Genomic DNA, 23303 nt, shown 5'->3' with positions numbered 1-23303 from the left:
ATATCCTGGATTAGCTTTGTGCCTTTAAATGATTCATTCCAATCTAAAACCTGGAAATTTTATTGTCCTCTTGTTTCAGTCTTACTGATCTAGATGTATATCTATATGTTAATTATCCTCATGCTTCCCAGCAACTGGATTTTTCCTTTTAATCAATTCTCACAGACTTCTAGTTGAAACAGAAGATGCTGGTACTGTAACTCTAAATTACTCAGGGGACTTCCCTGGCGGTCCAGTGGTTAAGTCTCCGTGCTTCCACCGCAGGGCACACGGGTTTGATCCCTGGTCAGGGAACTAAGATCCCACATGCTGCGCAGTGTGGCCAAAAAGGAAAAAAAAAAAAAACACACTTTAAACAGCAATTCCCTGGTGGTCCAGTGGTTAGGACTCCACAGACAAAACAAAACAAAACAAAACACTCTAAATTACTCAGTAGTATCATTTAATGCGTTGAGAATAGCTCAGCATTGTACACATCCAGGTCCAGTCCCTAATACTTAAAAGATATTTTCTGTGACCTATAAACTGTACGCTAAATATATTAGCAAATAAAAAAAATGAGAGTTTTATTAAAAAAACAAGATCAGCCATTAAGCAATAGAACCTTTGTTTAGAAATACTGAACTGTGAGATATTTTTAAATAAACATGTTTAAGTAAAAGAGGCCAGAAATGTCTTACATAAGAATAACTGTTTATTTTTCAACCCAGTGCGTTTCACTCTGTTATGAAGTAGGTAAGAAGACTTGGAGCCCTTCTCTTTGAGTATTGGTGTGTCCCTTACAGTCAAGCAAGCTCAGGTCCCTGACTCACGTTGGCATCACCAGTCCCTCCCTTGTGAGAACTGTCTCGGTGTGTTGACTGTCACAAGGGGGTTGCTTTGAGCTTTCACTTTGCTGGTATCTTCTCCACCCTAGCTCTGTCCATGAATTGGGTGGGCAAGTTATGGTTGAGATAAGAGGCTGCCAGAGTTCCTTTGCCTCTGAACCAAAACCGTATGGTGTGCCTAGGGTCTACCCCAGTAGTTGTCCTGACATGGAATGGGATAGCCAGTAGAACTGATAAAATGAAACATTGTTTTTAATCCAACAGATAGGGCTCCAACTAAACGTTAACTTGAACATATTGGTAGGGGGGAAAAAGGAGAACTATCCTATCCTGAACAGTTGGTTCAGTCTTTTTCTGGAAGGGATCACTCCAGTGATAGGAAGATGGGCTCATAGCTTCTGCCCTTTGTTTTCTCCTGATGTGAAATAATAGAGAAACAGGCTTAAAATAATTTTCCTTAAAAGTCATTCCTATGACTGTGGTTAATTTTTTTAAGTATAATGATGGTATTGTGGTTATATTTTTTAAAGGATTCCAATCTTAGAGATATCTAGTGAAGTATTTGTGGATTAGAGATATGATACCCAGGATCATATTCAAAATAATTGAGGGGTGGGGAGTTATTATATTCTAATTAAGGTTTTAAAAAAATCATCCCTGTGACATTGAGAGGAACATGGAGAAAAGGTAAAAACACTGAATCTAATTTACAACAACTTTACACATTTAGGGGCGAAGCTCTAGTGATTAGCTTCCTTTAGTTATCCTGAAGCCAATGTCCTAAAGAAGGAATAATAGAGAAAAGCGAAGAAAGTAGACTCAAAAAATATTAGTGAGCACTTGTGGGCTTGTGTTAGATCTTTCCAAGAACACACAGAGAGCTGATGGTTTAAGGAGAAAGCAAAGTACGTATAAAAGCCACTATTATTCCAAAGTAGAATAAGACATAGATAGAGAAAACAGATTGGTGGTTTTCTGAGGCGGGGGCTGGAGGGTAGACAAAATGAGTGAAGCTGGTCAAAAGGTATAGACTTCCAGTTATAAAATAGATAATTCCTGGGGAAATAATGTACAGCAAGGTGACTATAGTTAATAATACTTTATGGTATATTTGAAAGTTGCTAAGAGAGTAGATCTTAAAATTTCTCACCATAAGAAAACAAGAATTATAACCATGTGTGGTGACGGGTGGATGTTAACTAAACTTATTGTGGTGATCATTTCACAACATATGCAGACAGCAAATCATTATGCTGTACACCTGAGACTAATATAATTTTATGTCAATTATATCTCAATTTTTTTAAAAAAGAAAAAAATCAAGTTGTACGCCTTAAATATATACGATTTGTCAAAACAAAACAAAAAATGTAACGAAATAAAAACAAAGTAGAATAAGACAATTGCAGAAAACCAAAGTGCTCTGTGGGTTGAAAGGAGGGAGAAGTCCCACCTATTTGAGAGCATCAAGAATGGCGACATAGAGGACAGAGCACTTGGGATGGGCTTTGGAGGAGAGGAAGGACAGAGCAGACAGACAGGAGAGCAGCCACTCCTGGCAGCATACAGCTCGGGCAGGACCACAGAGGAGTAAGCATCAGGCATTTTTCAGAGAATACTTAGTGGGATAAAGAGAAACCTGGAAATATACATATGGAATCTTTGAGACCAGGCTGGAAAAGCTTACACTTATTACACAGGCATGGACGATATTTTAGCAAAGGCATAGTATTATTAGAAATAACATTGAGACACAGATGGAGAGAACAAACGTATGGACACCAAGAGGGGAAAGTTGCGGGGCCGGGAGGGGGTGGGTGATGAATTGGGAGATTGGGATTGACATGTATACACTAATACGTGTAAAATGGATAACTAATAAGAACCGGCTGTATAAAAAAGTAACTAAAATAAAATTCAAAAAGAAAAAAAAAGAAATAGCAGAATATACATATTTCTTTTATTTTTTATATTCACAATGTTAATGTACAGCTTGATGCATTTTCACAAACTGAACACACCCATGGGACCAGCACCCAGATGAAGAACTAGAACACTAGCACCACTCCAGAAGCCAGGCACTCTCTCTCCAGAGGGAAGCACTCTTCTGTCTTGGTTTGCCCCATTTTGAACGTTATATAAATGCAGTCAGGCAGTAGGCACTCTCTTACATCTGGCTTCTTGTGCTCAACATTGTTTGTGAGATTCTTCTATATTTTGCATGAGTCATAAAACATTCATTCTTTTTGCTGTATATAGATTACGCTGGGTGACTCACCACAATTCATTTATTCATCCTATTCACTTATTTCAAATAGTGCTGCTTTAAGCATTTTAGTAGACATATGTATGCATTTTTGTTGGGTATACATTTGGGAGTGAAATTGCTGAGTTCTGAGTTCAGCTTTAGTAGCTACTAAGAGGCTGCATTTTAAGGCAATTTATCAACTATAGAGGCCAAGTCAAAGTGATTAGAAAGGGGGAGATGTGTCATCTGGCTTTTCTGATAATTCAGGTTAGAATGAACAAGAACCTAAATCAGAATAGTGGTCCTGGAAATACAAAGGATGGAAGAAATGGTAAATCTTCTAAGATTTATTTATTGGGGAAGAGGGAAGAGTCAGAGATATCTTTGAGGCAATGCCTTTATTGGGAAAAGAGAAGTCAAGAGGAAGGTGGACCTCTGGAGGGCAGATGAGACGGATGTGGACTGAGTGAAGACTGGGACGAGTGCACCGTCGTCGCAAATGCAAAGTGGGAGTTGTGATTAGGGCTTTACAATGAGGATTTGGAATAGTTTTCAGAAATGCTAATCACTGAAGCAGCTGGTGTAGATAAAATCATGGAAGAAAGTAATGAAGAGAACGGCTGAGAGGGCAGTGAGGCCAAGGACTGAGGGTTTGGCCTCAGGAATCCTTGGTGACCTTCCAGGGAACAGTGTCCACAGAGCAGAGCATTTGGCTGGAGGAAAAGCAGAGACCGTAGTGAAAGAACAGGGAGGGCTGCAGCTGGGGGGTCACTGAGAGGGCAGGACTTTGAGAGGGGAGATAATTTTCTTAAGAGAAGGGACATTATCCCCAAAGATAGAAGGATTCGATAAATTGTATCACTTATGATTTGTGATACTTGGGGATGTGTGTTTCTTTAGAGGAACATCATTCTGAGTTTGATAACTCATGTTTTAAAAGATAGTCCCATTAACTTCTACTTACAAAACTTACAAGACTGCACTTACAGTTTAATGCAAACACAACAGAATGGGAGAACTATTCACTTATTTTTAGTAGCTCTAGTTCTTAAAACCATACTGCCTCCAGTTGATAATAAGCCATCTATTTAACAAGCTGCCCTCTCATTTTGCTAAGAGAAAGAGAAGTAAAAATGAAAATAGGTGGAGGTTTCCTATTCAGCAGGTTATAATGCTGTCAGGAAAAGGAGCAGGCTTGGAGTAGGATTTTACATCTTCCCAAAGAAACATGATTGTGTATGAGAAGGAATGTGAAAACCACATACGTGTTAGATAAAGCTTTTCCCCTTACTCTGTGCCAATAAAGATAAAGAGGGAAACTCAGGTGACTGACTTCTTTCATCCTGAAATGACTTATTTGACACAGCTATTCAGAACACAGCCAAGAATCCAGAAAGAAACAAGCAAACAAGTAAACTATAGATGTCGCTTCATCTTTGCTGTAAGGCTCTGATATTTATAAGAACATACTCTAGCCCTCCCATGAAGCATATTAACTCTCAAATAAGACCCTGTTCCAATAAGCAGGATAAACTGTTTTGGGGGGGGCCTCAAGAAATTAAAAGCTGCCAATTATAGTATTTTATTTTTATTTTATGGACCTTATAAATGACACAATTGCTCATCTCTTTGGATGGGTTACTTAAAAGCTCAGAACCAAATTTGTATTCCACTTCTAACAAAACGGCAGAAACTTCTGGGATGCATTTTTGAGAGTACTAACTTCATCCCTGACCCAGTCTCCTTGCTCTTACCCTTGCTTTTTCTTCCTCTAATTGCCTAATTTCATCTTATACATTTTAAGCTGCTGTGTAACCTTTATGAGTTGGAGAGTGTTTAAAGAAAAACGTCAGTACATAATAAATAACAAATAAAAGTGAGAATAAAATGCACAGGCAACACGACAGCAAGAAGAAATGACTATGAAAAAGTAGTGTACAACAGAGGAAGGAAAACTATTTAAAAAAAAAACACACCAGATACATGAACTCACAAAGTTTATTGATTATTCTGGAGCTACTTAGTTTAAGGACAAGCAGTCTGTCACACGTCAGGCTCCTCTGAGGAAATCTTTGTGTCACATCTCAAAATAGTTATTCATTTTCATAGTGATGAGTGAATCATCAAGAAGGGGCATAGATTAAATACTGTGTATTCTGTTTTAGAAGGAAGAAAACTATATATTTCACCTTTAAAATGAATTTTGTTTATAAAAGGGCAAGAGAATCACCATCATTAAATAACATCAGAAAAGTTAAATTTTCTGTAATAGAGGCATTTTTGAGTTTTTTGATCTCCAACGAGTTCTATAGAACTCATATATATGTATCAATTTACAGAGCTGCTTCGAGAAGGAAAAAAATCTGACCTTCTGACTGTACAAGCCTAAGAAATTCTCTTCCTCTAAAAACATCTGAACAAAAGATAGAGAAAACAAACCATCGATGTAGTTATAATCTGCCTTAAGAAAGCATATCAACATACCACTAATCACATACTAAGTTCATTTGAAGTGAAAGGAAATTTCAGTTAGTGCTTCAGAGATGATTGTAGAGTTGGTATCAGGTTATATAAGGAAACACAGTTTTTGTTCAGCTTTATTGAGGTATAACTGACAGATAAAAGTAAAAGATATTTAAAGTATACATTGTGATGATTTATGTATACATTTTTAAAGGATGAGGATTCCTTCTATCTAGTTAATTAACACATTCATCACCAAATATATGTATATATACATACACACACATACAAATATGTAATTTCTTGAGGAACCTCCACACTATTTTCCATAGTGGCTGCACCAATTTACATTCCCACCAACAGTGCACAAGGGTTCCCTTTTCTCCACATCTACTGACACATCATCTCTCATCTTTTTGATGATAGCTATTCTAACAGGTGTGAGGTGATAGCCCCTTGGGGTTTTGATCTGCATTTCCCTGATAATTAGTGCTACTGAGCACATTTTCATGTACCTGTTGGCCATCTGTAGGTCTTCTTTTGAAAAATGTCTATTCAGATCCTCTGCCCATTTTTTAATTGGATTGGGGGGGGGCGGGTTGCTACTGAGTTGTATGAGCTCTTTACAGATTTTGGATATTAGCCCTTTATCAGATAAATGATTTGCAAATATTTTCTCCCATTCAGTAGGTTGCCTTTTCATTTTGTTTCCTTTGCTGTGCAGAAGCTTTTTAGTTTGACATAGTCCTAATTGCTTATTCACAAATTTTTTAACCTTCCAGGCAATAGCCTATTACAGGTCCCTCCTCCCCCAACCCCCAGAAAATAAGACACATTGTATCCTGCCGTCACTGGGTTTTGCTCTGTTTTGAACCAGGAGGACATGAGCTGCGAGGAGAAGCTGTACTTCGGCATGAACGAGTACAGTAAATCTCTTCAGTGGGGAATCACGAGCCCACTTCTGAGATGTGATGAGACTTTTGAAAAGATGGTGAACACACTCTTGGAGAGGTAAATAAGGACTTTCAACCTTTTCTTTAGCTGTACTTGCATGTCTGAAATAGCCAAACGTCTTTTGTGTCAGTGTCACAGGGAATTTTGGTGGAGCCCAGGCTGTGCAAATGACATGTGAAGGCAGAATAAAAATAGCCTTTCCTAAGATGACCTTTTACTCAGATGGGTTTTCTATGATCATCCAAGACCAACAAAGGAAACCAGTGACTCAGAGTGGGAGGTAGAACCACTTTCTGTGTTCTGAATTGTCTCCCAGGCAGCCTTCATTGCTGCACCCAGAGATGACTTGGGCACAGAAGGATTTGCTTATTAAAGACCATTCCTCTGAGGTCTGGCCTTCCCCACACTTTTACATTTTCCTGTCTTTTCTCCTCTGTCCACCACAGGCAAGTACCCTCAGTAAAAACAAAACTTTATTCTGAGAGATTTGGAGTGTAGACTGAAGAAAATTAAAGAACAAACAGATGATTTAAGTGAGTTCAGTTCTAAGTGGCCCTCCTCCATCCCCGACCTTGGGGTTAAGATTCATGACTCTCTGTCTCCTTTTTCTTCCCCAATTCCAGGTCAAACTCTGGAAGAGCAAGGGTTTTTCTGGGTTTTTTTCCTCCCTGATCTTGAATCATAGGCTCAAAAAATAGGCAGAGGCATTAGAATTTAACGTAATAGGGAATTCCCTGGCAGTCCAGTGGTTAGGATTTGGAGCTTTCACTGCTGTGGCCTGGGTTCAATCCCTGGTCAGGGAACTAAGATCCTGCAAGCCGTGAGGCGTGGCCAAAAAAAAAAAAAAAAGAATTTAGCCTACTAGAGGTCCCTCCCTGCCCTCCACTACAGTATTCTGTTTGATCATCCAGTGATGGGGGCAGTTGGGCACTATTTGATGAGGCACATTCTAATTTTTAGTAGCTCTAGTTCTTAAAACTGGCTCTAATTGATCACAAACCATCTATTTAACAAGCTGCCCTATAACTTTGCTAAGAAAAAGAAAGAGAAATAAAGATGAGGACAGGGGGATACATCCTACCCAGCAAGTTATAATGCAGTGTCAGGAAGAGGAGCAGGCTTGGAGTAGGATTTTTTATTTTTGCAGCTGTTGGATTTGAGAAGACTTAACTGACAGTGAGATGTTAATCCTTTCACAGCACATGTGATCTTAGATTTCCAGAATCATCCCATGAGTCTCCCCTTTAAGTGTTTCCCACCCTCCTGTTCCGTCTGCCCTCTTGGAACCTATCTTTTCTTCCAGTAACATCGCTCGAAGTTTTATAACTCGTATTTTAATGGATGATCCCATCAACTCCTATACAACTTCTGTAATACTTACAAAACTACAGTTACAGTTTAATACAAACAAAACAAGCTAGGGAAGCTATTCACTTCTAAATTCATAGCTCTTTCAGTGTGAAACTTAAATGCCTGTATGTCAAAGTTACTCTTTGAACTAACTCTGGCTTTCCTACATGGCCCAGCAAAAAACATTAAGCCTTAAACTTGGATCATCTGTGCCCACTTACTCTAGCCAAGTCACCCCCACCCCAGGCTAATAATAGCTATGATTTATTGAACACTTGAAGGGATTGGCCCAGGACTGATTGAACTGAAGGATTTCTTTTTTTTTTTTTTTTTTTTTTTTTTTAAATTATTTATTTATTTTTATTTTTTTTGGCTGTGTTGGGTCTTCGTTTCTGTGCGAGGGCTTTCTCTAGTTGTGGCAAGCGGGGGCCACTCTTCATCGCGGTGCGCGGGCCTCTCACTGCCGGGGCCTCTCTTGTTGCGGAGCACAGGCTCCAGACGCGCAGGCTCAGTAGTTGTGGCTCACGGGCCCAGTTGCCCCGCGGCATGTGGGATCTTCCCAGACCAGGGCTCGAACCCGTGTCCCCTGCATTGGCAGGCAGATTCTCAACCACTGCGCCACCACGGAAGCCCTGAAGGATTTCTTTACTTTTCCCCAATCTACTAAATTCTTACCACGTAAGAAGACATTGTCAGAGACCTGAATAAAATCCACACTCTGTCTCTGATCAGTCGGATGATCTTGGGAAAGAGCTGAATTTCTCCCAACCTTTAACTCAGCCTCCTTCTGTGAGAAGGTAGAGAGGTCATAACCCAGGGAATCTGTGGTCCTTTCCAGCTCTAAGTACTTCAGAACCACACTAGTCATTTGATGACCCTAACTGGTATTTGACCCTGGGCTTTTCTGTGTAAGGCTGGTGATGACTGTTTCACTTTAAATAGAATTATAAAGTGGAGCAAAGGTGAAATCCCCCACTGGCCTACCCAGCTGCTAGGCGGCTGTATGTGCTACCAGCTGGCATCCAGAAGGAAAGTTCAGACTCGCCATTGTTTTGCAGCTTCCACGAGACGCTTGGCCAAGATCGGGTCCAGGGCCTTGCTTTGCCCATGCCTACTTTCTTGATACCTGCAAGCACCTCTTCATGCCTGCAAGTGGGTCCTCTTTGCCCATTTGTATTCATTCTGTCAGCAGGCCTGGCTTTCTGAGGAATAGCACATTAATGAGAGATTTATTTTCTGCCTGCTCTGTAATCGTAAAAACTGCCAATTTGGCAGTCCAGTGAAGGGTGGAGGGAGGGGAATGTTGAGGTGAGTCAAGGACACCCCTGCTGTTTGCTGGGCACCCTTCACCGAGCAGGGGCTCAGGTGGATAGGAGGCCACACCACTAGGGGGTGCTATTTCTCCAGCCAGCTCCAAGTTTTCTCCATCTTTATGGGAAGATATTGTTATTGCTACAAAGGAGCTGACCTCAAATTAGCAATAATAATTACTCTTTTTACTCCTGATACTTCACAGACATTACATTAGCGTCTCAGTTTCCTTAACTGTAATCTTAAGTATGAGAGAAATAAGCTAACAAGCATTCTAACCCCAAGCCACCAGCAAGAGGTTAGGATCTAGGGATCCATTATGGCTCTGTTGAAAATATGAACAGACCAGTGCTTCTCAAAGTGCAATGTGATTGTATAAAATAGATAACTAATAAGAACCTGCTGTATAGCACAGGGAACTCTACTTCACCGCACAGTGGAAACTAACACAACACTGTAAAAAACTATACCCCCCCAAAAAAATGCAGTGTAATACAAATCACCTGGGGACCTTGTCCAGCCTGATTCTGATTCAGTACACGTGTGGTGGGAGGATTTGGCGGTTCTAACAAGCTCCCAGGTGGGGCTGCTGTTGGGTGATGCTGCTGGTCCAGAGACCGCACTGGGAGAAGCTCGGGTCACTAGACTGTCCCTAAACCTCGTGAACTTGCTGTACCTATCCTAGCAGGTTTTGTGAGCTCACCTTTTCCTTCTAGTGATGTGGGCTTCAAGGTCATTCTAAAGCTCAAGCCCCACTCGTGTCACGAACCCCTTCCCGCCATGCTTGGTCTGCATTCCTACAGCACAGACCTCGCTGTCCCAGTGGGCCCCACGCCCAGATGCTAGCTGCCTGTGTTCTGTTGAAGGTACCCCAGGCTGCACAGCATGGTCGTCCGCTGCTACCTCCTCATCCAGCAGTACTCGGAGGCTCTGATGGCTCTCACCACCATGGCGTCCCTCCGAGACCACAGCACGCCGGAAACACTCAGCATCGTGGATGACCTCCTCAGCTGCCCAGGAAAAAACAAAAGTGGGAGGGGACACATGCTCATTCTCAGGGTGCCCTCCGTGCAGCTGGCGATGCTGGCCAAGGAGCGGCTGCAGGAGGTGCGCGACAAGCTGGGGCTGCAGTACCGCTTCGAGATCATCCTCGGGAACCCCGCCTCTGAACTCAGTGTTGCAGCCCACTTTGTGGCGCGATTAAAGGTTAGCAATGGACAGACGTTTGTTCTGTTTTCTAGGACTCCCGTGTAGGTGGCTCAGAGGCCTGAGTTTGATAGAGTTTTGCACATGTGTCAGTGTGATTTTCGTGACCATGTTAAGGCTAAACTAAGGGACGTGTCCACTTTCCTAGTTTAATAAGATTCTGTCCGGCCCCCCTTTTAGCACATGCATGCAGTTGGTCTTCCATGCTCTCCAACTGCAGGTGCAAAAATGCGATGACCCAATTTCACCCCATGTTTATTGACCTTGTTCGAGATGCATCTAGCCCACGGCCATCTGTTTTCTCAGAAAAAAAGGTAAGTTGTTCTCTCGGACCTCCGTGGGGCACGCCTTTAAGTATCATCCGTTCACTGACTCTTTTCTCTCCGTGTAGCCTATCTGCTCAGAGTGGGTTAAGTATCCTGTTTCATCTTCAGTGCTCATAGAGAACTACTCCCCACCCTCGTGCATGTGGATTCCCCAGCAATTTGCTGTTTCTTTGTATTTGCTTTGGCCCCAAGGCGTGGGCTGGGCTGGGATTCAGCCGAGCCTCCTGCAGAGGGATTTGTGCATGGCTAAGCGCCGCCCACCCTCCACCCCACCCGCCCCTCTGCACGGCCAGGGACGCACTGCTTTTCCTGAATCCCTCCTGTCAGGCGTGGCGGGCGGGGGAGAATGTCTTAATCAACTAACCTAAATCTCTACCTCATGCCCTGCTCAGACTTTTCTGGGGACTTTTATAATCCAGTGTGTCCCAGACATTTGACAGCATTTCATAAAATCCTGCGTACACATAGATACGGTACTAAGCTAGGTACTGTGTCTGGGGTAGACCGACATGGTTTCTGCACCTTGCACACTAAACACTGAGCTGAACTGGGTGAAGAAAAACCTAGTTTGACACAAATTGTATGAAAAGAAAGCACGTAGTCTTAGGGGATTTGCATTCCCACCTTGGGCTGCAGTTTACCATCTGCAAAGTGAGTGTTGGACTGCATGATCTCTAAAAGCTCTAATTTGAGGATTATTATTTAGTGTTCATAAAGCATTTTGCAAATGTAAGCCTTTGTATTGTATTCTATTACCTATCTTGAATAATCCAAAATGCAAACAAAATGTCTTGTATTAGCTTGATACGTAGCTGGAACAAATAAATCTGTCTAAAAATAGAAGCTCCTCTAGTGGAAGTTGTAACATTTACATTTCGCATATGGATATATAGATATAATGCTCACAATATTAATTTAGAGTCATAGACCACATTACAGCAGAATTCCTGGGATAACTAACAAATGAGAGTCCTGAAATTCTTCTTGTGGTATAATTCATAGAGGCATAGGTTGTGAGACCTATCTGAATAATGCTAATGATGAGGAATCTGGAAAAGCAGATAATCAGCACTGCTCTGTGAAGTCTCTCACACACCTACTGCAGGGAGGTGGTCTAAACGGATGTGAGGCTGCAGGGACTTCTCTGGGTCTCCATTCACCCTGACCAAGTGCAGCTACTTACAGAGTCTTAGGTCATTTATTCGGCCCCTTCAGGAATGCCAATCACTAAGTCAGTATAAATCAGCAGTCCTAAATAATATGCCCCTCTGGGCCATTGTTTGAAAACTGCAGTCAAGACCTGAGCTTCCTAGCCTGGCTGCTAGCACATCAGAATCACCTGCAGGGCTTCCAAAGGGCTGCTGGGAGTGTGCGCCATACACGAAGGGGGTCTCAAGTAATTACTTCTCAAAGCAGTTATATCTCAATTCTCATGAGTCGCTGCCAGGCACCAGCCACACAAAAGAGATGTCCACATGCTCAAAACCTCTCGATCACATCAATCCATCCTTTTTATATTCTCTATTTGTGTGGAAGTGAAAGTTTGAAATCCCTTTGGAATGTTCACATCCTAAGGAAGATGACCACTTGCCAGGTGGTCTCTGTTTCACCTGTTTCTTTTTTAAAAATTTTGTTTGTTTATTGGCTTGTATTTCTACCCCCATAGCCTGAAATTTCCATGAGGACTTTTCCTCTCAATATGAATAGCACCCAATGAAGTTTCAGGCACAAAAGAGGCACATGTAAAAATTTGTTACATTAATTAACCATTGTAACATTCTTTGACTCTCATTCACTCTTTTTTTCTTTTTCACCTGTTTATTTCTAAATCACCAACTTTACCACTGACAAGATAGCACCAGTGTGCCTTTTATCTCTAACGTTTGGTAAAATCCAATGCCTCTTTTTCCATTAGATGGTCTTATTTTTGTGCTTACCTCTAATTATCCTTTAGAAATCATGGTTAACTTATAAGTGATAACAAGTACTTTGGAAGGATACAAGGTTTATATCTAAATAAATCAGTTCATCCAGAAGGCCTCTGAAGCTTTCATTAGATTTCCTTGGCCTTGGACCCCATATTATGCCTGAAGTCAATGCTAGCCTAGTCTTCTGTGCTGTCTTTACTGCCTCTGCAGGAAAATCATCCTGAGGGCATGACAGATCCATAGAAGAATGGCAGCCATCAATCATCAGAAGTCACAATGTGACAGAAAAGCATTTTATACGGGGTTTAGCTAGTTCTGATTGGTCAAGAGTAAAAGTGGAATTTGTTTAATCATCTTTTGAAAATAAATCTTCTTATAAAACATAATATCTGTTATCCCATCATTATAACCCAACCTCATTCTCGCTAGAACGATGAAATGTATTCGAGGAGACCCCAGTGTCAGGGATATCATAAATCCAATGTGAAGGCTTATGAGTAAAACGATTCCTATTTGCAGAATTATTTGCTTTGAATTAGGTAATGTTCTGGTTCCCTTTGACATGAAAATATATGGAAAACTGAATTTGGGGGGGAGAAACTTTCTTCTAATATCTTAAAAAATATTTTGACAAATTAATTTTCTAAGACATAGAAAGTCTCCCAAACTTGTAAACAGTTACGTAGATCCACTGAGTTCTCTTTGGCATGCAAACATATGATAAAAGATTGGGCAACAAGATTCAGGTTGGTTCTTCCAATTTTACAAGTTATACGCATTTTACTCGAAGTAATTGTGGGTATATTTAATTCCAAAGACTGGTTTTCCTAGACATCAACAAATCAGTAACCAAACTCTCTTATATCATATCATATCTTGCCTGATATATTTCTTTTTTATCCCATTCTGATTTTAGCAAAGAAAGTACCAGTCTATTTTAAAATAAAATTGTATGCATTACTTAATACCTCACTTCTTAGTCCTTGTTCCCAAAAGCATTATCTGAAATGCCAGTTCATTTCTTATAATAACTCCTTCTAGAAAGCCGATATAAAGCACAGATCTACACACTTCATAAAAAGTAGTAGAAACCACCTTATCTACTTAAGAGATGGTTTATTTTCTCTCTGATCTAAAACAGACAGAAAAATCTATAAGATCTTTTCACTTTTGAACATCTTTCAAGTTGGGATTTTCTTCCTCTTGATATATTCATGTTTTCAAGATTGATGTTCCATTTATTAAAGATATTCATGTGTGTATATGTATATATGGGTTAATATATATGAGAAGTTGATTACATATGAGTTTTGTTGAGATTCTTTTATTAGTCATTTAAAACTGAAATGGTCTTTTTCAGTCAATCAGTCCGAAGAGTCTGTCCATTATATGAAGGAAGTGTACTTAAGAGCCTTGAGTCAACTAGTTTAACTAGGATTTCTGTAAGGTTTGCACCATTGGTGGAGTATTTCATATTGTATGTTTCTTTGACCTGTGTGGCTAATGTGTGATATAAACCAAGATCTCCTGTTTTATCCTACTGAGATAAAACGAAAGGCTACATTCTTCTAGAGTGCTTTGTGTATGTTTTTTAGTAGTAATTAAAATATATGTACGCACACAAACACACTTATTGGAAGTCATTTGGAACCACAGATGTGTATAAAGTCTGGCTGTAGAAACCTTTAAGAAGGTGGGAACTTAAATGAAGGGTTTTAATTTTATTGTATGGGTCCCTTTCTACAGACTTGGAGAGGAAATGAAGCAGAAGAGTGGACCCCTCGGACGTACCAAGATCTAGAAGGTCTGCCTTGTATTGTGATATTAACTGGCAAAGATCCCCTTGGAGAAACCTTTCCCAGGTACAATGTGAATCATTAGTTTTTATTTTCCATTAGCTGCCCACCTGAGCTGTTGGTTAAAACTTGGCTAATGCTCACCCATTTCATTCAGTTGGCAAGTGAGAAGAGAATTGTTTTATTCGAGGATGTAAGAAATTTAGCCTTTCTTGAGTCTTTCTTTTGACTTTCCAGAGATAGCCTAGCAATCTGGGGAATGGGAGATAGCCACAGATGAGAAGTGTTTATGCATCGAAGCAGGGCAGCCAGAGGGGCAGGGAGGAAAAGCACTGCCCCCAATGAGGAGTTTTGGGGATGAAGTGTCTCTGTTAGTCTGCTGTTTCCTCAAGGATCCAGGGCCTGTAGGTTGGAAGGCAACAGCACCAATAATCATAGCACTCACTGAATGCTTACCGTGTGTCAGGCATTGTCCTAAATGCCTTACCTTTGTCATGCCATTCATTCCTTTCAGTAACGGGGTCAGCTGGACACTGTTACTCTATTTTGTACGTGGAGAAAATGAAGTGACTAGCCCGAGGTCCTAAGCTAGGAGGTGGCAGAGCTGAGGTTCACATCAGGCATTACCTGGCACCGAAGCTCACGATTTTGACTGCTGCGCCGCACCCAGACACCCAGACACCCATAAACATGGCGTGCCTCGCCAAAGACAGACTCGCCAAAGATATCATTACTTTCGTGCAGGTCTTTGAAGTACTGTGACCTCCGGTTAATTGATTCAAGCTATTTAACTCGCACGGCCTTGGAGCAGGAGGTGGGTCTGGCGTGCTGCTACGTCTCAAAAGAGGTCATCCGGGGGCCCACTGCTGCCCTGGACCTTAGTGGCAAGGAGCAGGAGAGAGCCGCCGTCAGCGAGAACGATGCCGAGGAGCTGCTGATCGACCTGGAGAGGCCCCAGAGCAACAGCAGTGCCGTCACTGGAACCTCAGGTCAGTACTTTCTCTTTCAAGGGATCAGAGGCAGGAGTGAGGAGGGGGGGTAGGAGTATGGAAGGCAGAGGCATCTGCTGACTCCCATCAAGGCTTTCAGAGCCTTGGGTGACTCAGGCGTCCTGTCCAGACCTTGGTTCACTGGGAGAGATACTTGGAAAACATGACTCTTGTGCAGCCACGAGATACGTTCCTGGGGAAGCATTTAATGAAGAGCTTGCTAATAAGCTGAATAATACAAAAAATAAATTTCATCAACCCCAGCTGCCACCATTTTCCCTAGTCTCTCTCGCCCTAATCATCTCATAGATATTATGCATCTGATATTTGCACAAAGGCCTTCTTTTCCTTCCAGATCCTGAAGCTGTAATGTTTTGCTAATTGGCCTAGTATCTGGCACAAAGTGTTTGAATGAATGAATGAATGAATGAATGAGTGGCTTTTCTAAGTACTTAATGGCAAGTGTTTGTATACTGAAGGCTACTCTGGGACCATGGGTTGACTGGGATGATCCAGTCTGCAGCCTGCCAGCCACTCTCTTATTGTGTTACTGTGTGGTTGATGGCAGTGCTCGGCATCAGTTTTCTTCTGATAAATTGTATTAAGCAAATACAGCACTATTTCCATTTTTTTCTGACTGTGAAAGTTATAATAAAGCTTTATATAGAAAACTTGGAGAATGTAATGAAGTATAGAGAAGAGATAAAAAATGAAAACTCCACAACAGAGGGAACCACCATTTGTGTTCCTTCTCCCCCGTGCTTCCCTTTTCTCATCTCCATGACACACACATGCAAACACACACACAATTTCATGGCCAAAAGCAGCACCAGTCTTTCTAATCACTCTGTCAGCTGCTGTCGGATGGGCTCCCCATGAGAACTGAAAGGCAGGTATCTGTGGGGTTTTCTGACTTTCTGTGGTGCCCCTCAGCCTGGAAGAGCATGGGACTGTCCTTTGGGGTCTGCCCAGCTGCTCCCCTCAGTCAGGGGTCAGGGCTGTACCTCCCCCACCCCATCACTACAGGCTCCCCAGTTCTGCGTCTGCGACCAGGTCAGAATAAAGGGGAGAGGTTGGGAGGAGCGTAAAGGGTAATAGAAGGGAGGGGGACTATCACATCTAGAAGCTTTTGGATACCAGCATCAGTGACCGAGAGGCAAGGAAGGTAGGGGTGGGGATGGTGATGAGAGTTGGACTTCCTTCCTGTAGTTCTTTAATCAGCCCCACAAGCCTCACTATTCTGGCCTTGTTCTGATTAACTCACACAAAGGTAATGATTTGCCTTCTGCTGTTTTTAGAGTTTCCCCCGCTTTCAGGATGCACGTGCTGCACACACACACACCCCACCGGCCTCGGGGTGACTCTGAGGGTCGTCAGGGGGGCTCACTGCCCAAGGTGTGCAGGCCCGTGGACTCCAGGGCCGATGAAGGGAGAGGAAAGCCCTCACACAAAAGTCAGATGAGCAGTGGAGTGACGGTGTCACGAGCCTCTGGTTACTGGCTGTTCATCTAGGATCTCCCAAGGCTGGGATATGACCCCTAGGCCTGGGAAGCACCGGTCTGAGCCAGAGACGGCCTGCAATCTTGAATGTAATGAGCTTCTGGTTTGTCCTCAAGCCAAAGAGGGGCTGATGGATTAGAGGGGAAAACATGTTTGAAGTGAATTGGCCGCAGGTGCAGGGATCTCTGAGCAAGAGCAGCATCTAGCTGGGAGGAGATGAAACTCTCCCTTCCCACGGAGCCGCTTCCCACGCTGGTCTGGGCGTCCGTGGAAGGGGCTGCACGCTGGGGAGGTATCCAGAGCCAGAAGCGTGGGGCCCTGGGACCCCAAGAAGGAGGCGAGTGGCACTGGGGCAGGACTTGGATGTGAGCCTGTGTCGGTCAGGGTCCTGGAATGAATCAGAAGGCTTACCCAAACGAGGTAACCTGAGGAGAGTTTAATACGCGGGTAGGATGTAGCCAAGGAGCAGGAGGTGGCGTGGTCGACCCCAGGGCGCCCGGACCACCACGCGGCCTGAAGACGCCGGGGAGGGGGTGGGCAGACATGGGCCCCAGAGGAAGGCCGCCCAGAGGAAGCCGGGGTGGGGGGGAAGTACCGATTTCCTATGGCGTCTCCACTGGCCGACCCCACGCAGGATCAGGGGAGGGGAGGCGAGGGCAGGACGCTCTGTAGTCCGCGCACCGCCTGGCCCCCCGGCCTCCAGGCCGGTCCCTCCTGGCAGGGGCGGCGGTGACAGAGCGGGCACGCGGCGGGCTGTTGTCCGTCCTCTTTCAGGCTCCATCATGGAGAACGGGGTGAGCTCGTCCAGCACCGCCGACAAGTCCCAGAAGCAGCCCCTGACCCCCAGCTTCCGGAGCCCGGCCAACAGCGTGGGGCTGGACGAAGGGGTCTCGGCGGGCCTGGCGGGAGCCGGAGAGACCCTGAAGCAGGAGTGTGACTCCCTGGGCCCCCAGATGGCGAGCAGCACCACCTCCAAGCCGTCGTCGTCCTCGTCGGGGCCCGGGGCGCCGCGGTGGCCGGGACAGCCGGGGCCGGGCTGCCGGGGCGCGCACGCCGCGCTGCCCCCGGTCGTGATCCTGTCCAAGGCGGCCTATAGCCTCCTGGGCTCGCGGCGGGGCGGCAAGCTGCCGGCGTCCGCGGCCCTGCTGCCGCACCCCGACGTGGCCTGGGCCAGCCCCCTGCGGCCGCTGCTGCCCGGGCACGCGAGCGCCGAGGAGCAGTCCCTCTACTACCGCCGCTGGACCGCGGCGCGGCCGCACCACGCCGACCACGGCAACCAGCCCGACCCCGCCTCGGGCGCGCGGCCCTGCCATCCCCGCCGCCTGCTGCTGACCGGGCCCCCGCAGGTAGGGGAGGGTGCCGGGGGGCGGGGGGCTGGGGGCTCCGGAGGAAAGGCGCGGGGGAGAGGGGGTCTCGCGTTGGGGTCCGGTGGTCGGGGCACAGAGGCCCCCCACTCCGGCAGGGAGATGCGGAAGAGCGCACGTGTGAAATCTCTTTTCTCCTTTCCGCCCCTCTCCTGCCGAAATCTCTCTCCACCAGGTGGGGAAGACTGGCTCCTACCTGCAGTTCCTGAGGATCCTCTTCCGCATGCTCATCAGGCTCCTGGAGGTGGACGTGTACGACGAGGCAGAGATCAACACCGGTGAGTTCCGAGCCGGCCGCGTGGGTATTAACACCACAGCCGGAGCTTCCCGCGTCCTCCTGGATGTGTACATCCACTCAGGGGCAGGGTTCTCGAGAGGTTAAAGGTCAGGAGCCAGCAAAGAGTTGTAGGCAAGCTGTGGCCGCGTTGAGCTCCCTGAGGTCGGGGTGGGTCTTCTCTTTTGACCCCCATCCCTCTGTGTCTTGTGGGACGCTGGGCAGAGGTATGTCGTAAAGCCCTGTCAGGTGGGTTCACTGCTCAGATGGTCAAACTGTCCAGGTTTAAAGTTCGAGTGTGGTGGTCTACTGCTTAAGGGTCCAGGGCATGTTTTATACTCTGGATAACCAGGCCTTTGTTGGTTCGTCAGAGTAGACGTTATGTTTTGCCTGCTGGCTCCGAGGGAAGGTGTGTGGGTTACTACGACAAAAGGAAAACTTCCAGGAGCAGAACAGAACCCTGGTGCCGTAAACAACCCCTTGGCACTGGCAGTAAGATGCAGGGGCTGGTGCTTGACAGACTAGCCTGTGCCTCCTGCCCGGCTTCTTGGCCCTTCCACCCCGGCTGTCACCTGTGAAGGAGGCAGTTCCGCTCTGCAGCCCGTCCAGCAAGGCCAGAAAGGGGGCATGAGCAGGGGTCAGCCAGCATTAGCTCTGCAGCCGGGACAGTGTGGCTTCAAACTATGGCTTCACATCTCAGAACAGAATGACCGTGTGCTCGAAGGAACAGGGAGGGGCAGGGGCAGGAGAGAGAAGCGGTAGTTCTTCCCAGGCCCCTCAGAGATGAGTCCAGAAAAGGGAAAGGCCTTGTCATCTTCCATCAGATTAGCCCTTGGAGACCTCCCCTCACTTGCTTTTCCTGAATAGTTGGATCTGTTCTGTGACCAGCCCAAGGGACTAGTTTAGTTCAGAACAAGACTAGGTAAAATCAGCCATATTTAATCATTTTACTAAGGCTTTTGGCTCTATTTCCATTCTTACCAGTTCACATCCATGATTCCAGACACAGACACATACAATTCCATCTTCCTATCCACATCTCCTTGTTTGTGTCCCCAGCTGAGCTGTACCAGACCCCCAGGCCCACCACAGAGGGGACTGAAACACCCTGGGCTGCATGGAGCGGACTGGGCCCCAGGGGCAAGGGCAGAGCCAAGCAGACGAGGAGTGAAGGGCCGTCATCCGCTGACTTTCCCCCAGGCTCCTTGGCACTGCAGGAGAGTGATGCCTTTACTTTTCGCCTCAGATCCTGCTACAGGGCCTACAGCTGTGAGAGTCAAACCTGGCCTTTGTAACAAGAAGCACTGTTAGTTTGGCTTTATTCCTTCACCCTCATTTTAGTGCAGGTGAATGCAGTGGTACTCTGGAGAGGCACAGGGACGCCTTTTTTTAAAACTAGAATAAGCTTTAACTTTTAAATAAAATGCATACTTTTAAAATAAAACTTTTAAAAAATAACTTTTTAATAAGTTTATTTTTGGCTGCGTTGGGTCTTTGTTGCGGTACGCGGGCTTCTCATTGCGGTGGCTTCTCTTGTTGCGGAACACGGGCTCTAGGTGCTCAGGTTCAGTAGTTGTGGCACTCGAGCTCAGTAGTTGTGGCACCCGGGCTTAGTTGCTCCACGGCATGTGGGATCTTCCCGGACCAGGGCTCAAACCCGTGTCCCCTGCATTGGCAGGAGGATTCTTAACCACTGTGCCACCAGGGAAGCCCCTAAAAAAAAAACTTTTAAATAAAATGCTCAGGGATATAAAAGTAAGCAGTATTGTGTTTAAAAGCTAATAGCTGTAATTCTAGTCTTTAGGCCTTTTTTGTTGTTGGAATTTTTTCTTTGTTTCTTCCTTTGAACGTTGTCTTCAGCTTGATCTTATAGTTTTTAGTATTAATAACAAATATCATCTATTGGACACCCACCATGTGCCTGCCACTGTCTTAGCACTTTCGATATGCCATCTGGAGTCTTTACAACAATCAGGGGACCCTGAGAGGTGAAGGTGCCTGCAGGTGTGAAGTCACAAGTGGTGGGGCCTGGATTCAAACCCAGGGCCCCAGGCTGTCAACCTGGACTGCATGTCGGAACCACTTAAGGAGCTTTAAACACCACGATAGGTGCCTGAGTGATGAAGGAGGTTCTGGGCAGTGTGGCCTGGGCACAGGGATTTTACAAGCTCCGGGTGATTCCTAATAAGCAGCAGACACTGAATCTTGCTCAGTGCATCCCTGAAATCTCTTCAGCATCAATGTCTTAAAACCCCACAACTAAAACTCTAAGACAGAATTCAGATCATCCAAAATTAAATAAGATTTTAAGGCAATTTGGGGGGCTGGAGTGGGAGACCATTTGATCTCCTAGTTGTGGAAGTTTGTGGACTGGGTGTGCAGAGGCTAATGATGGGGACCAGTGAGGACAAGCGTCTCTCCCGGCGGGGATCTGAAGGGACAGTCTGCTTCCCTCTACCCTGGCCACGGGAGCTCATTTTTCAGAAAGGCCTTTGTCCACCCACCTGGGCGGACAACATACATACATACAACCTTCCTTCCCTGACACTTGAGAGAGAGGGAGGGAGGGAGGCCAGTCGGTCTGGTCTGCCTGCTCTGTGCACTTTCTTTCTTCTTGGCCTAGATCACAGCGAAAGCAGTGAAGTGAGCCAGTCAGAGGGAGAACCCTGGCCTGACATCGAGAGCTTCAGTAAAATGCCCTTTGACGTCAGTGTGCATGACCCCAAGTACAGTTTGATGAGCCTGGTATACACTGAGAAGCTGGCAGGGGTCAAACAAGGTCAGTGCAAGTAGAGCCTAAAGGTCAAGCGTTCACCTAAATGAGGGCAAGAGGCCTGGGGCAGTTTAATCTTTGAGAGCGGCTTCATTCATTCTCCTCTGCTTTTTTCTCGTTTTACACACGTACATGTCACCTTTTCATTTTCATAGCTGCCTCTCAGGGCATAAGTTACAGAATCCTGGGAAAAGCCCTTCTAGGGAGTGGGGGACTTTCTTCCTAAGCATAGGGGCTTCAGGCACATCATGGGAAGGTCTTTTGCCCCTTTATACACAGAAGCAATAAAGGAATCCAAAGTTGAGGAGCCCCGGAAACGAGAAGCCGTGTCCATGATGCTGACCAAGTACGCGGCCTACAACACCTTCCACCACTGCGAGCAGTGCCACCAGTACATGGACTTCACCTCTGCCTCCCAGGTGCCGCCCCTTTGCCCTTGCCTGTTACCCAATGTGGATCTTGTATGCAAGAGAGGAAAAGTCCCAGTTTCAAGCCCTAGACAGAGGATGGCTTATATATGAGATGGAGCCACTCATTTGTGAGCAAAATGCATGAAGCAATTGATTAAGATGATTTGGGTTTATTAATAAAGGATTATGGGCGGGGGAGGGTGGGTGAAAGAAACTGAGTTTGTGTCTTAAGTCACTTCATCAAAATGGTTACATGTGTCATGCTTAGATTAGAAAGTAGCTGAGGTTGTCTATCTGTGATCCTGAAAAAGCTGGATATTACAGTATGTTTGGAAAAAGGGTCTTTTCCCTCCTTTAGTTTGTTGATGAAAAGGGTGCTATTATCTACAAATTTGTAGGGTGCGCCCTTTGAGCTGTGAACAAGTCTGTTGATTTGCAGAGACCTAGTCTCACTCTTAACACCAGCGAGTGATGGTTTTGACCATAGGCATACAGAGGAGTCAGTGTTTGCTTTTTTTATTTGGAGAGAACTGAGAGGTAGGAACACAGAAGGTGAGCAAATACCCCATAGCATTTAGCTTCTTATTGGCCAGAGCGTCTTTAAGCACAAAAGATGGGAAAGGCAACCAATGATGGTCATATCCAGCGCCTGTTTGGGGGATAAGCTCCATGTTGCTTTCCCCTACTTTACCTTCTTGACTTCTATTATTTGGCTCTGAACACCTAGAACAACTCTTCCTCCCTATAGGATGTGCTGAGGGGATGCCCCCCAGACTTGCATCTGCTCTGGAGGACCAGGTCTTCACTCTTTCCCCACAGGGTACTAGGAGGGATATACTGATCATTCTGCTCTTCTGGTACAAGTTACCTTTCATACCCCATTTGTTTTCTTGTGTTACTGAAAACTTTTGGTGGGCTAGTTTGAAATCAGTTCACAATGCTTTATAGAATATAGAGGATTCAAGTCCCCTGATCTATAAATCATTGGTTTTTAGAACATTTATTAAAAACCCTCTATTTAAATAGTTTCTGTGTGATTACAGTACTCACTAAGTAGTAAATTCCGATACTTGCAAAGCAGAATGAAGGAGAATTTAAGGGAAGAATTACAATATTATTTCTCTATGAATGTAATATTTAGGTTAAAACTCTTGGGAAAACTACCTGGGTTCTAGTGGCTGCTGAAAAGTGATGATATCTTTTCATTAAGCCAAGTATTGTCTGCATTGTAAAGACCTTTATTTAGTCATTCACTGAGATGGGTTACTGAGAGTGTGTGAACTTATCAGCAATTTAAAAAATAGGTTAGGTTTATATTTGGCTTGGATGAGTCAGAGATCTCTCTTGGAAGCCAGAGTTCTAGGCTAAATGACTGTTCAGATATCTTCAGCTTCCACTGTAGCCAGGAAAGATGGGGCCACAGAGGCATTTTAATAATGTCAGTCTCTATAGTTTACTTAGAAAAATGCTATTCATTTGACCTGACCCACACAGAAGCGTTTTCCCCCATCACTGGGCACCTTTGGGAATGTTTACGTGGCAGGACATCCCCTTGGTATATTGGACCTCCGTAGGACTGAGCAG

General features: G+C 44.9%; 1 protein-coding gene across 18 annotated transcripts in view; it reads left to right on the top strand.

The window, feature by feature from the left end:
• Positions 1-23303, top strand: part of GREB1L (GREB1 like retinoic acid receptor coactivator) — a 263389-nt gene that overhangs the window by 224858 nt on the left and 15228 nt on the right. For all 18 annotated transcript variants that reach the window (XR_014252078.1, XR_014252079.1, XM_082418584.1 and 15 more), the window contains 8 exons: positions 6416-6549; positions 10020-10359; positions 14360-14475; positions 15154-15398; positions 17673-18244; positions 18438-18540; positions 21160-21315; positions 21589-21728. Coding sequence is in view for 16 of the 18 variants with exons in the window: in XM_082418584.1 (XP_082274710.1) it covers positions 6416-6549; positions 10020-10359; positions 14360-14475; positions 15154-15398; positions 17673-18244; positions 18438-18540; positions 21160-21315; positions 21589-21728 (1806 nt within the window). In the remaining 2 variants the exon portion in view is untranslated. The remainder of the gene's footprint in view (positions 1-6415; positions 6550-10019; positions 10360-14359; positions 14476-15153; positions 15399-17672; positions 18245-18437; positions 18541-21159; positions 21316-21588; positions 21729-23303) is intronic.

This window comes from Balaenoptera physalus (genome assembly GCF_965194825.1).
Source record: "Balaenoptera physalus genome assembly, chromosome: 12".
In the NCBI taxonomy this organism is placed as follows: domain Eukaryota; kingdom Metazoa; phylum Chordata; class Mammalia; order Artiodactyla; family Balaenopteridae; genus Balaenoptera; species Balaenoptera physalus.
This window is presented reverse-complemented; position numbering and strand designations above follow the sequence as displayed.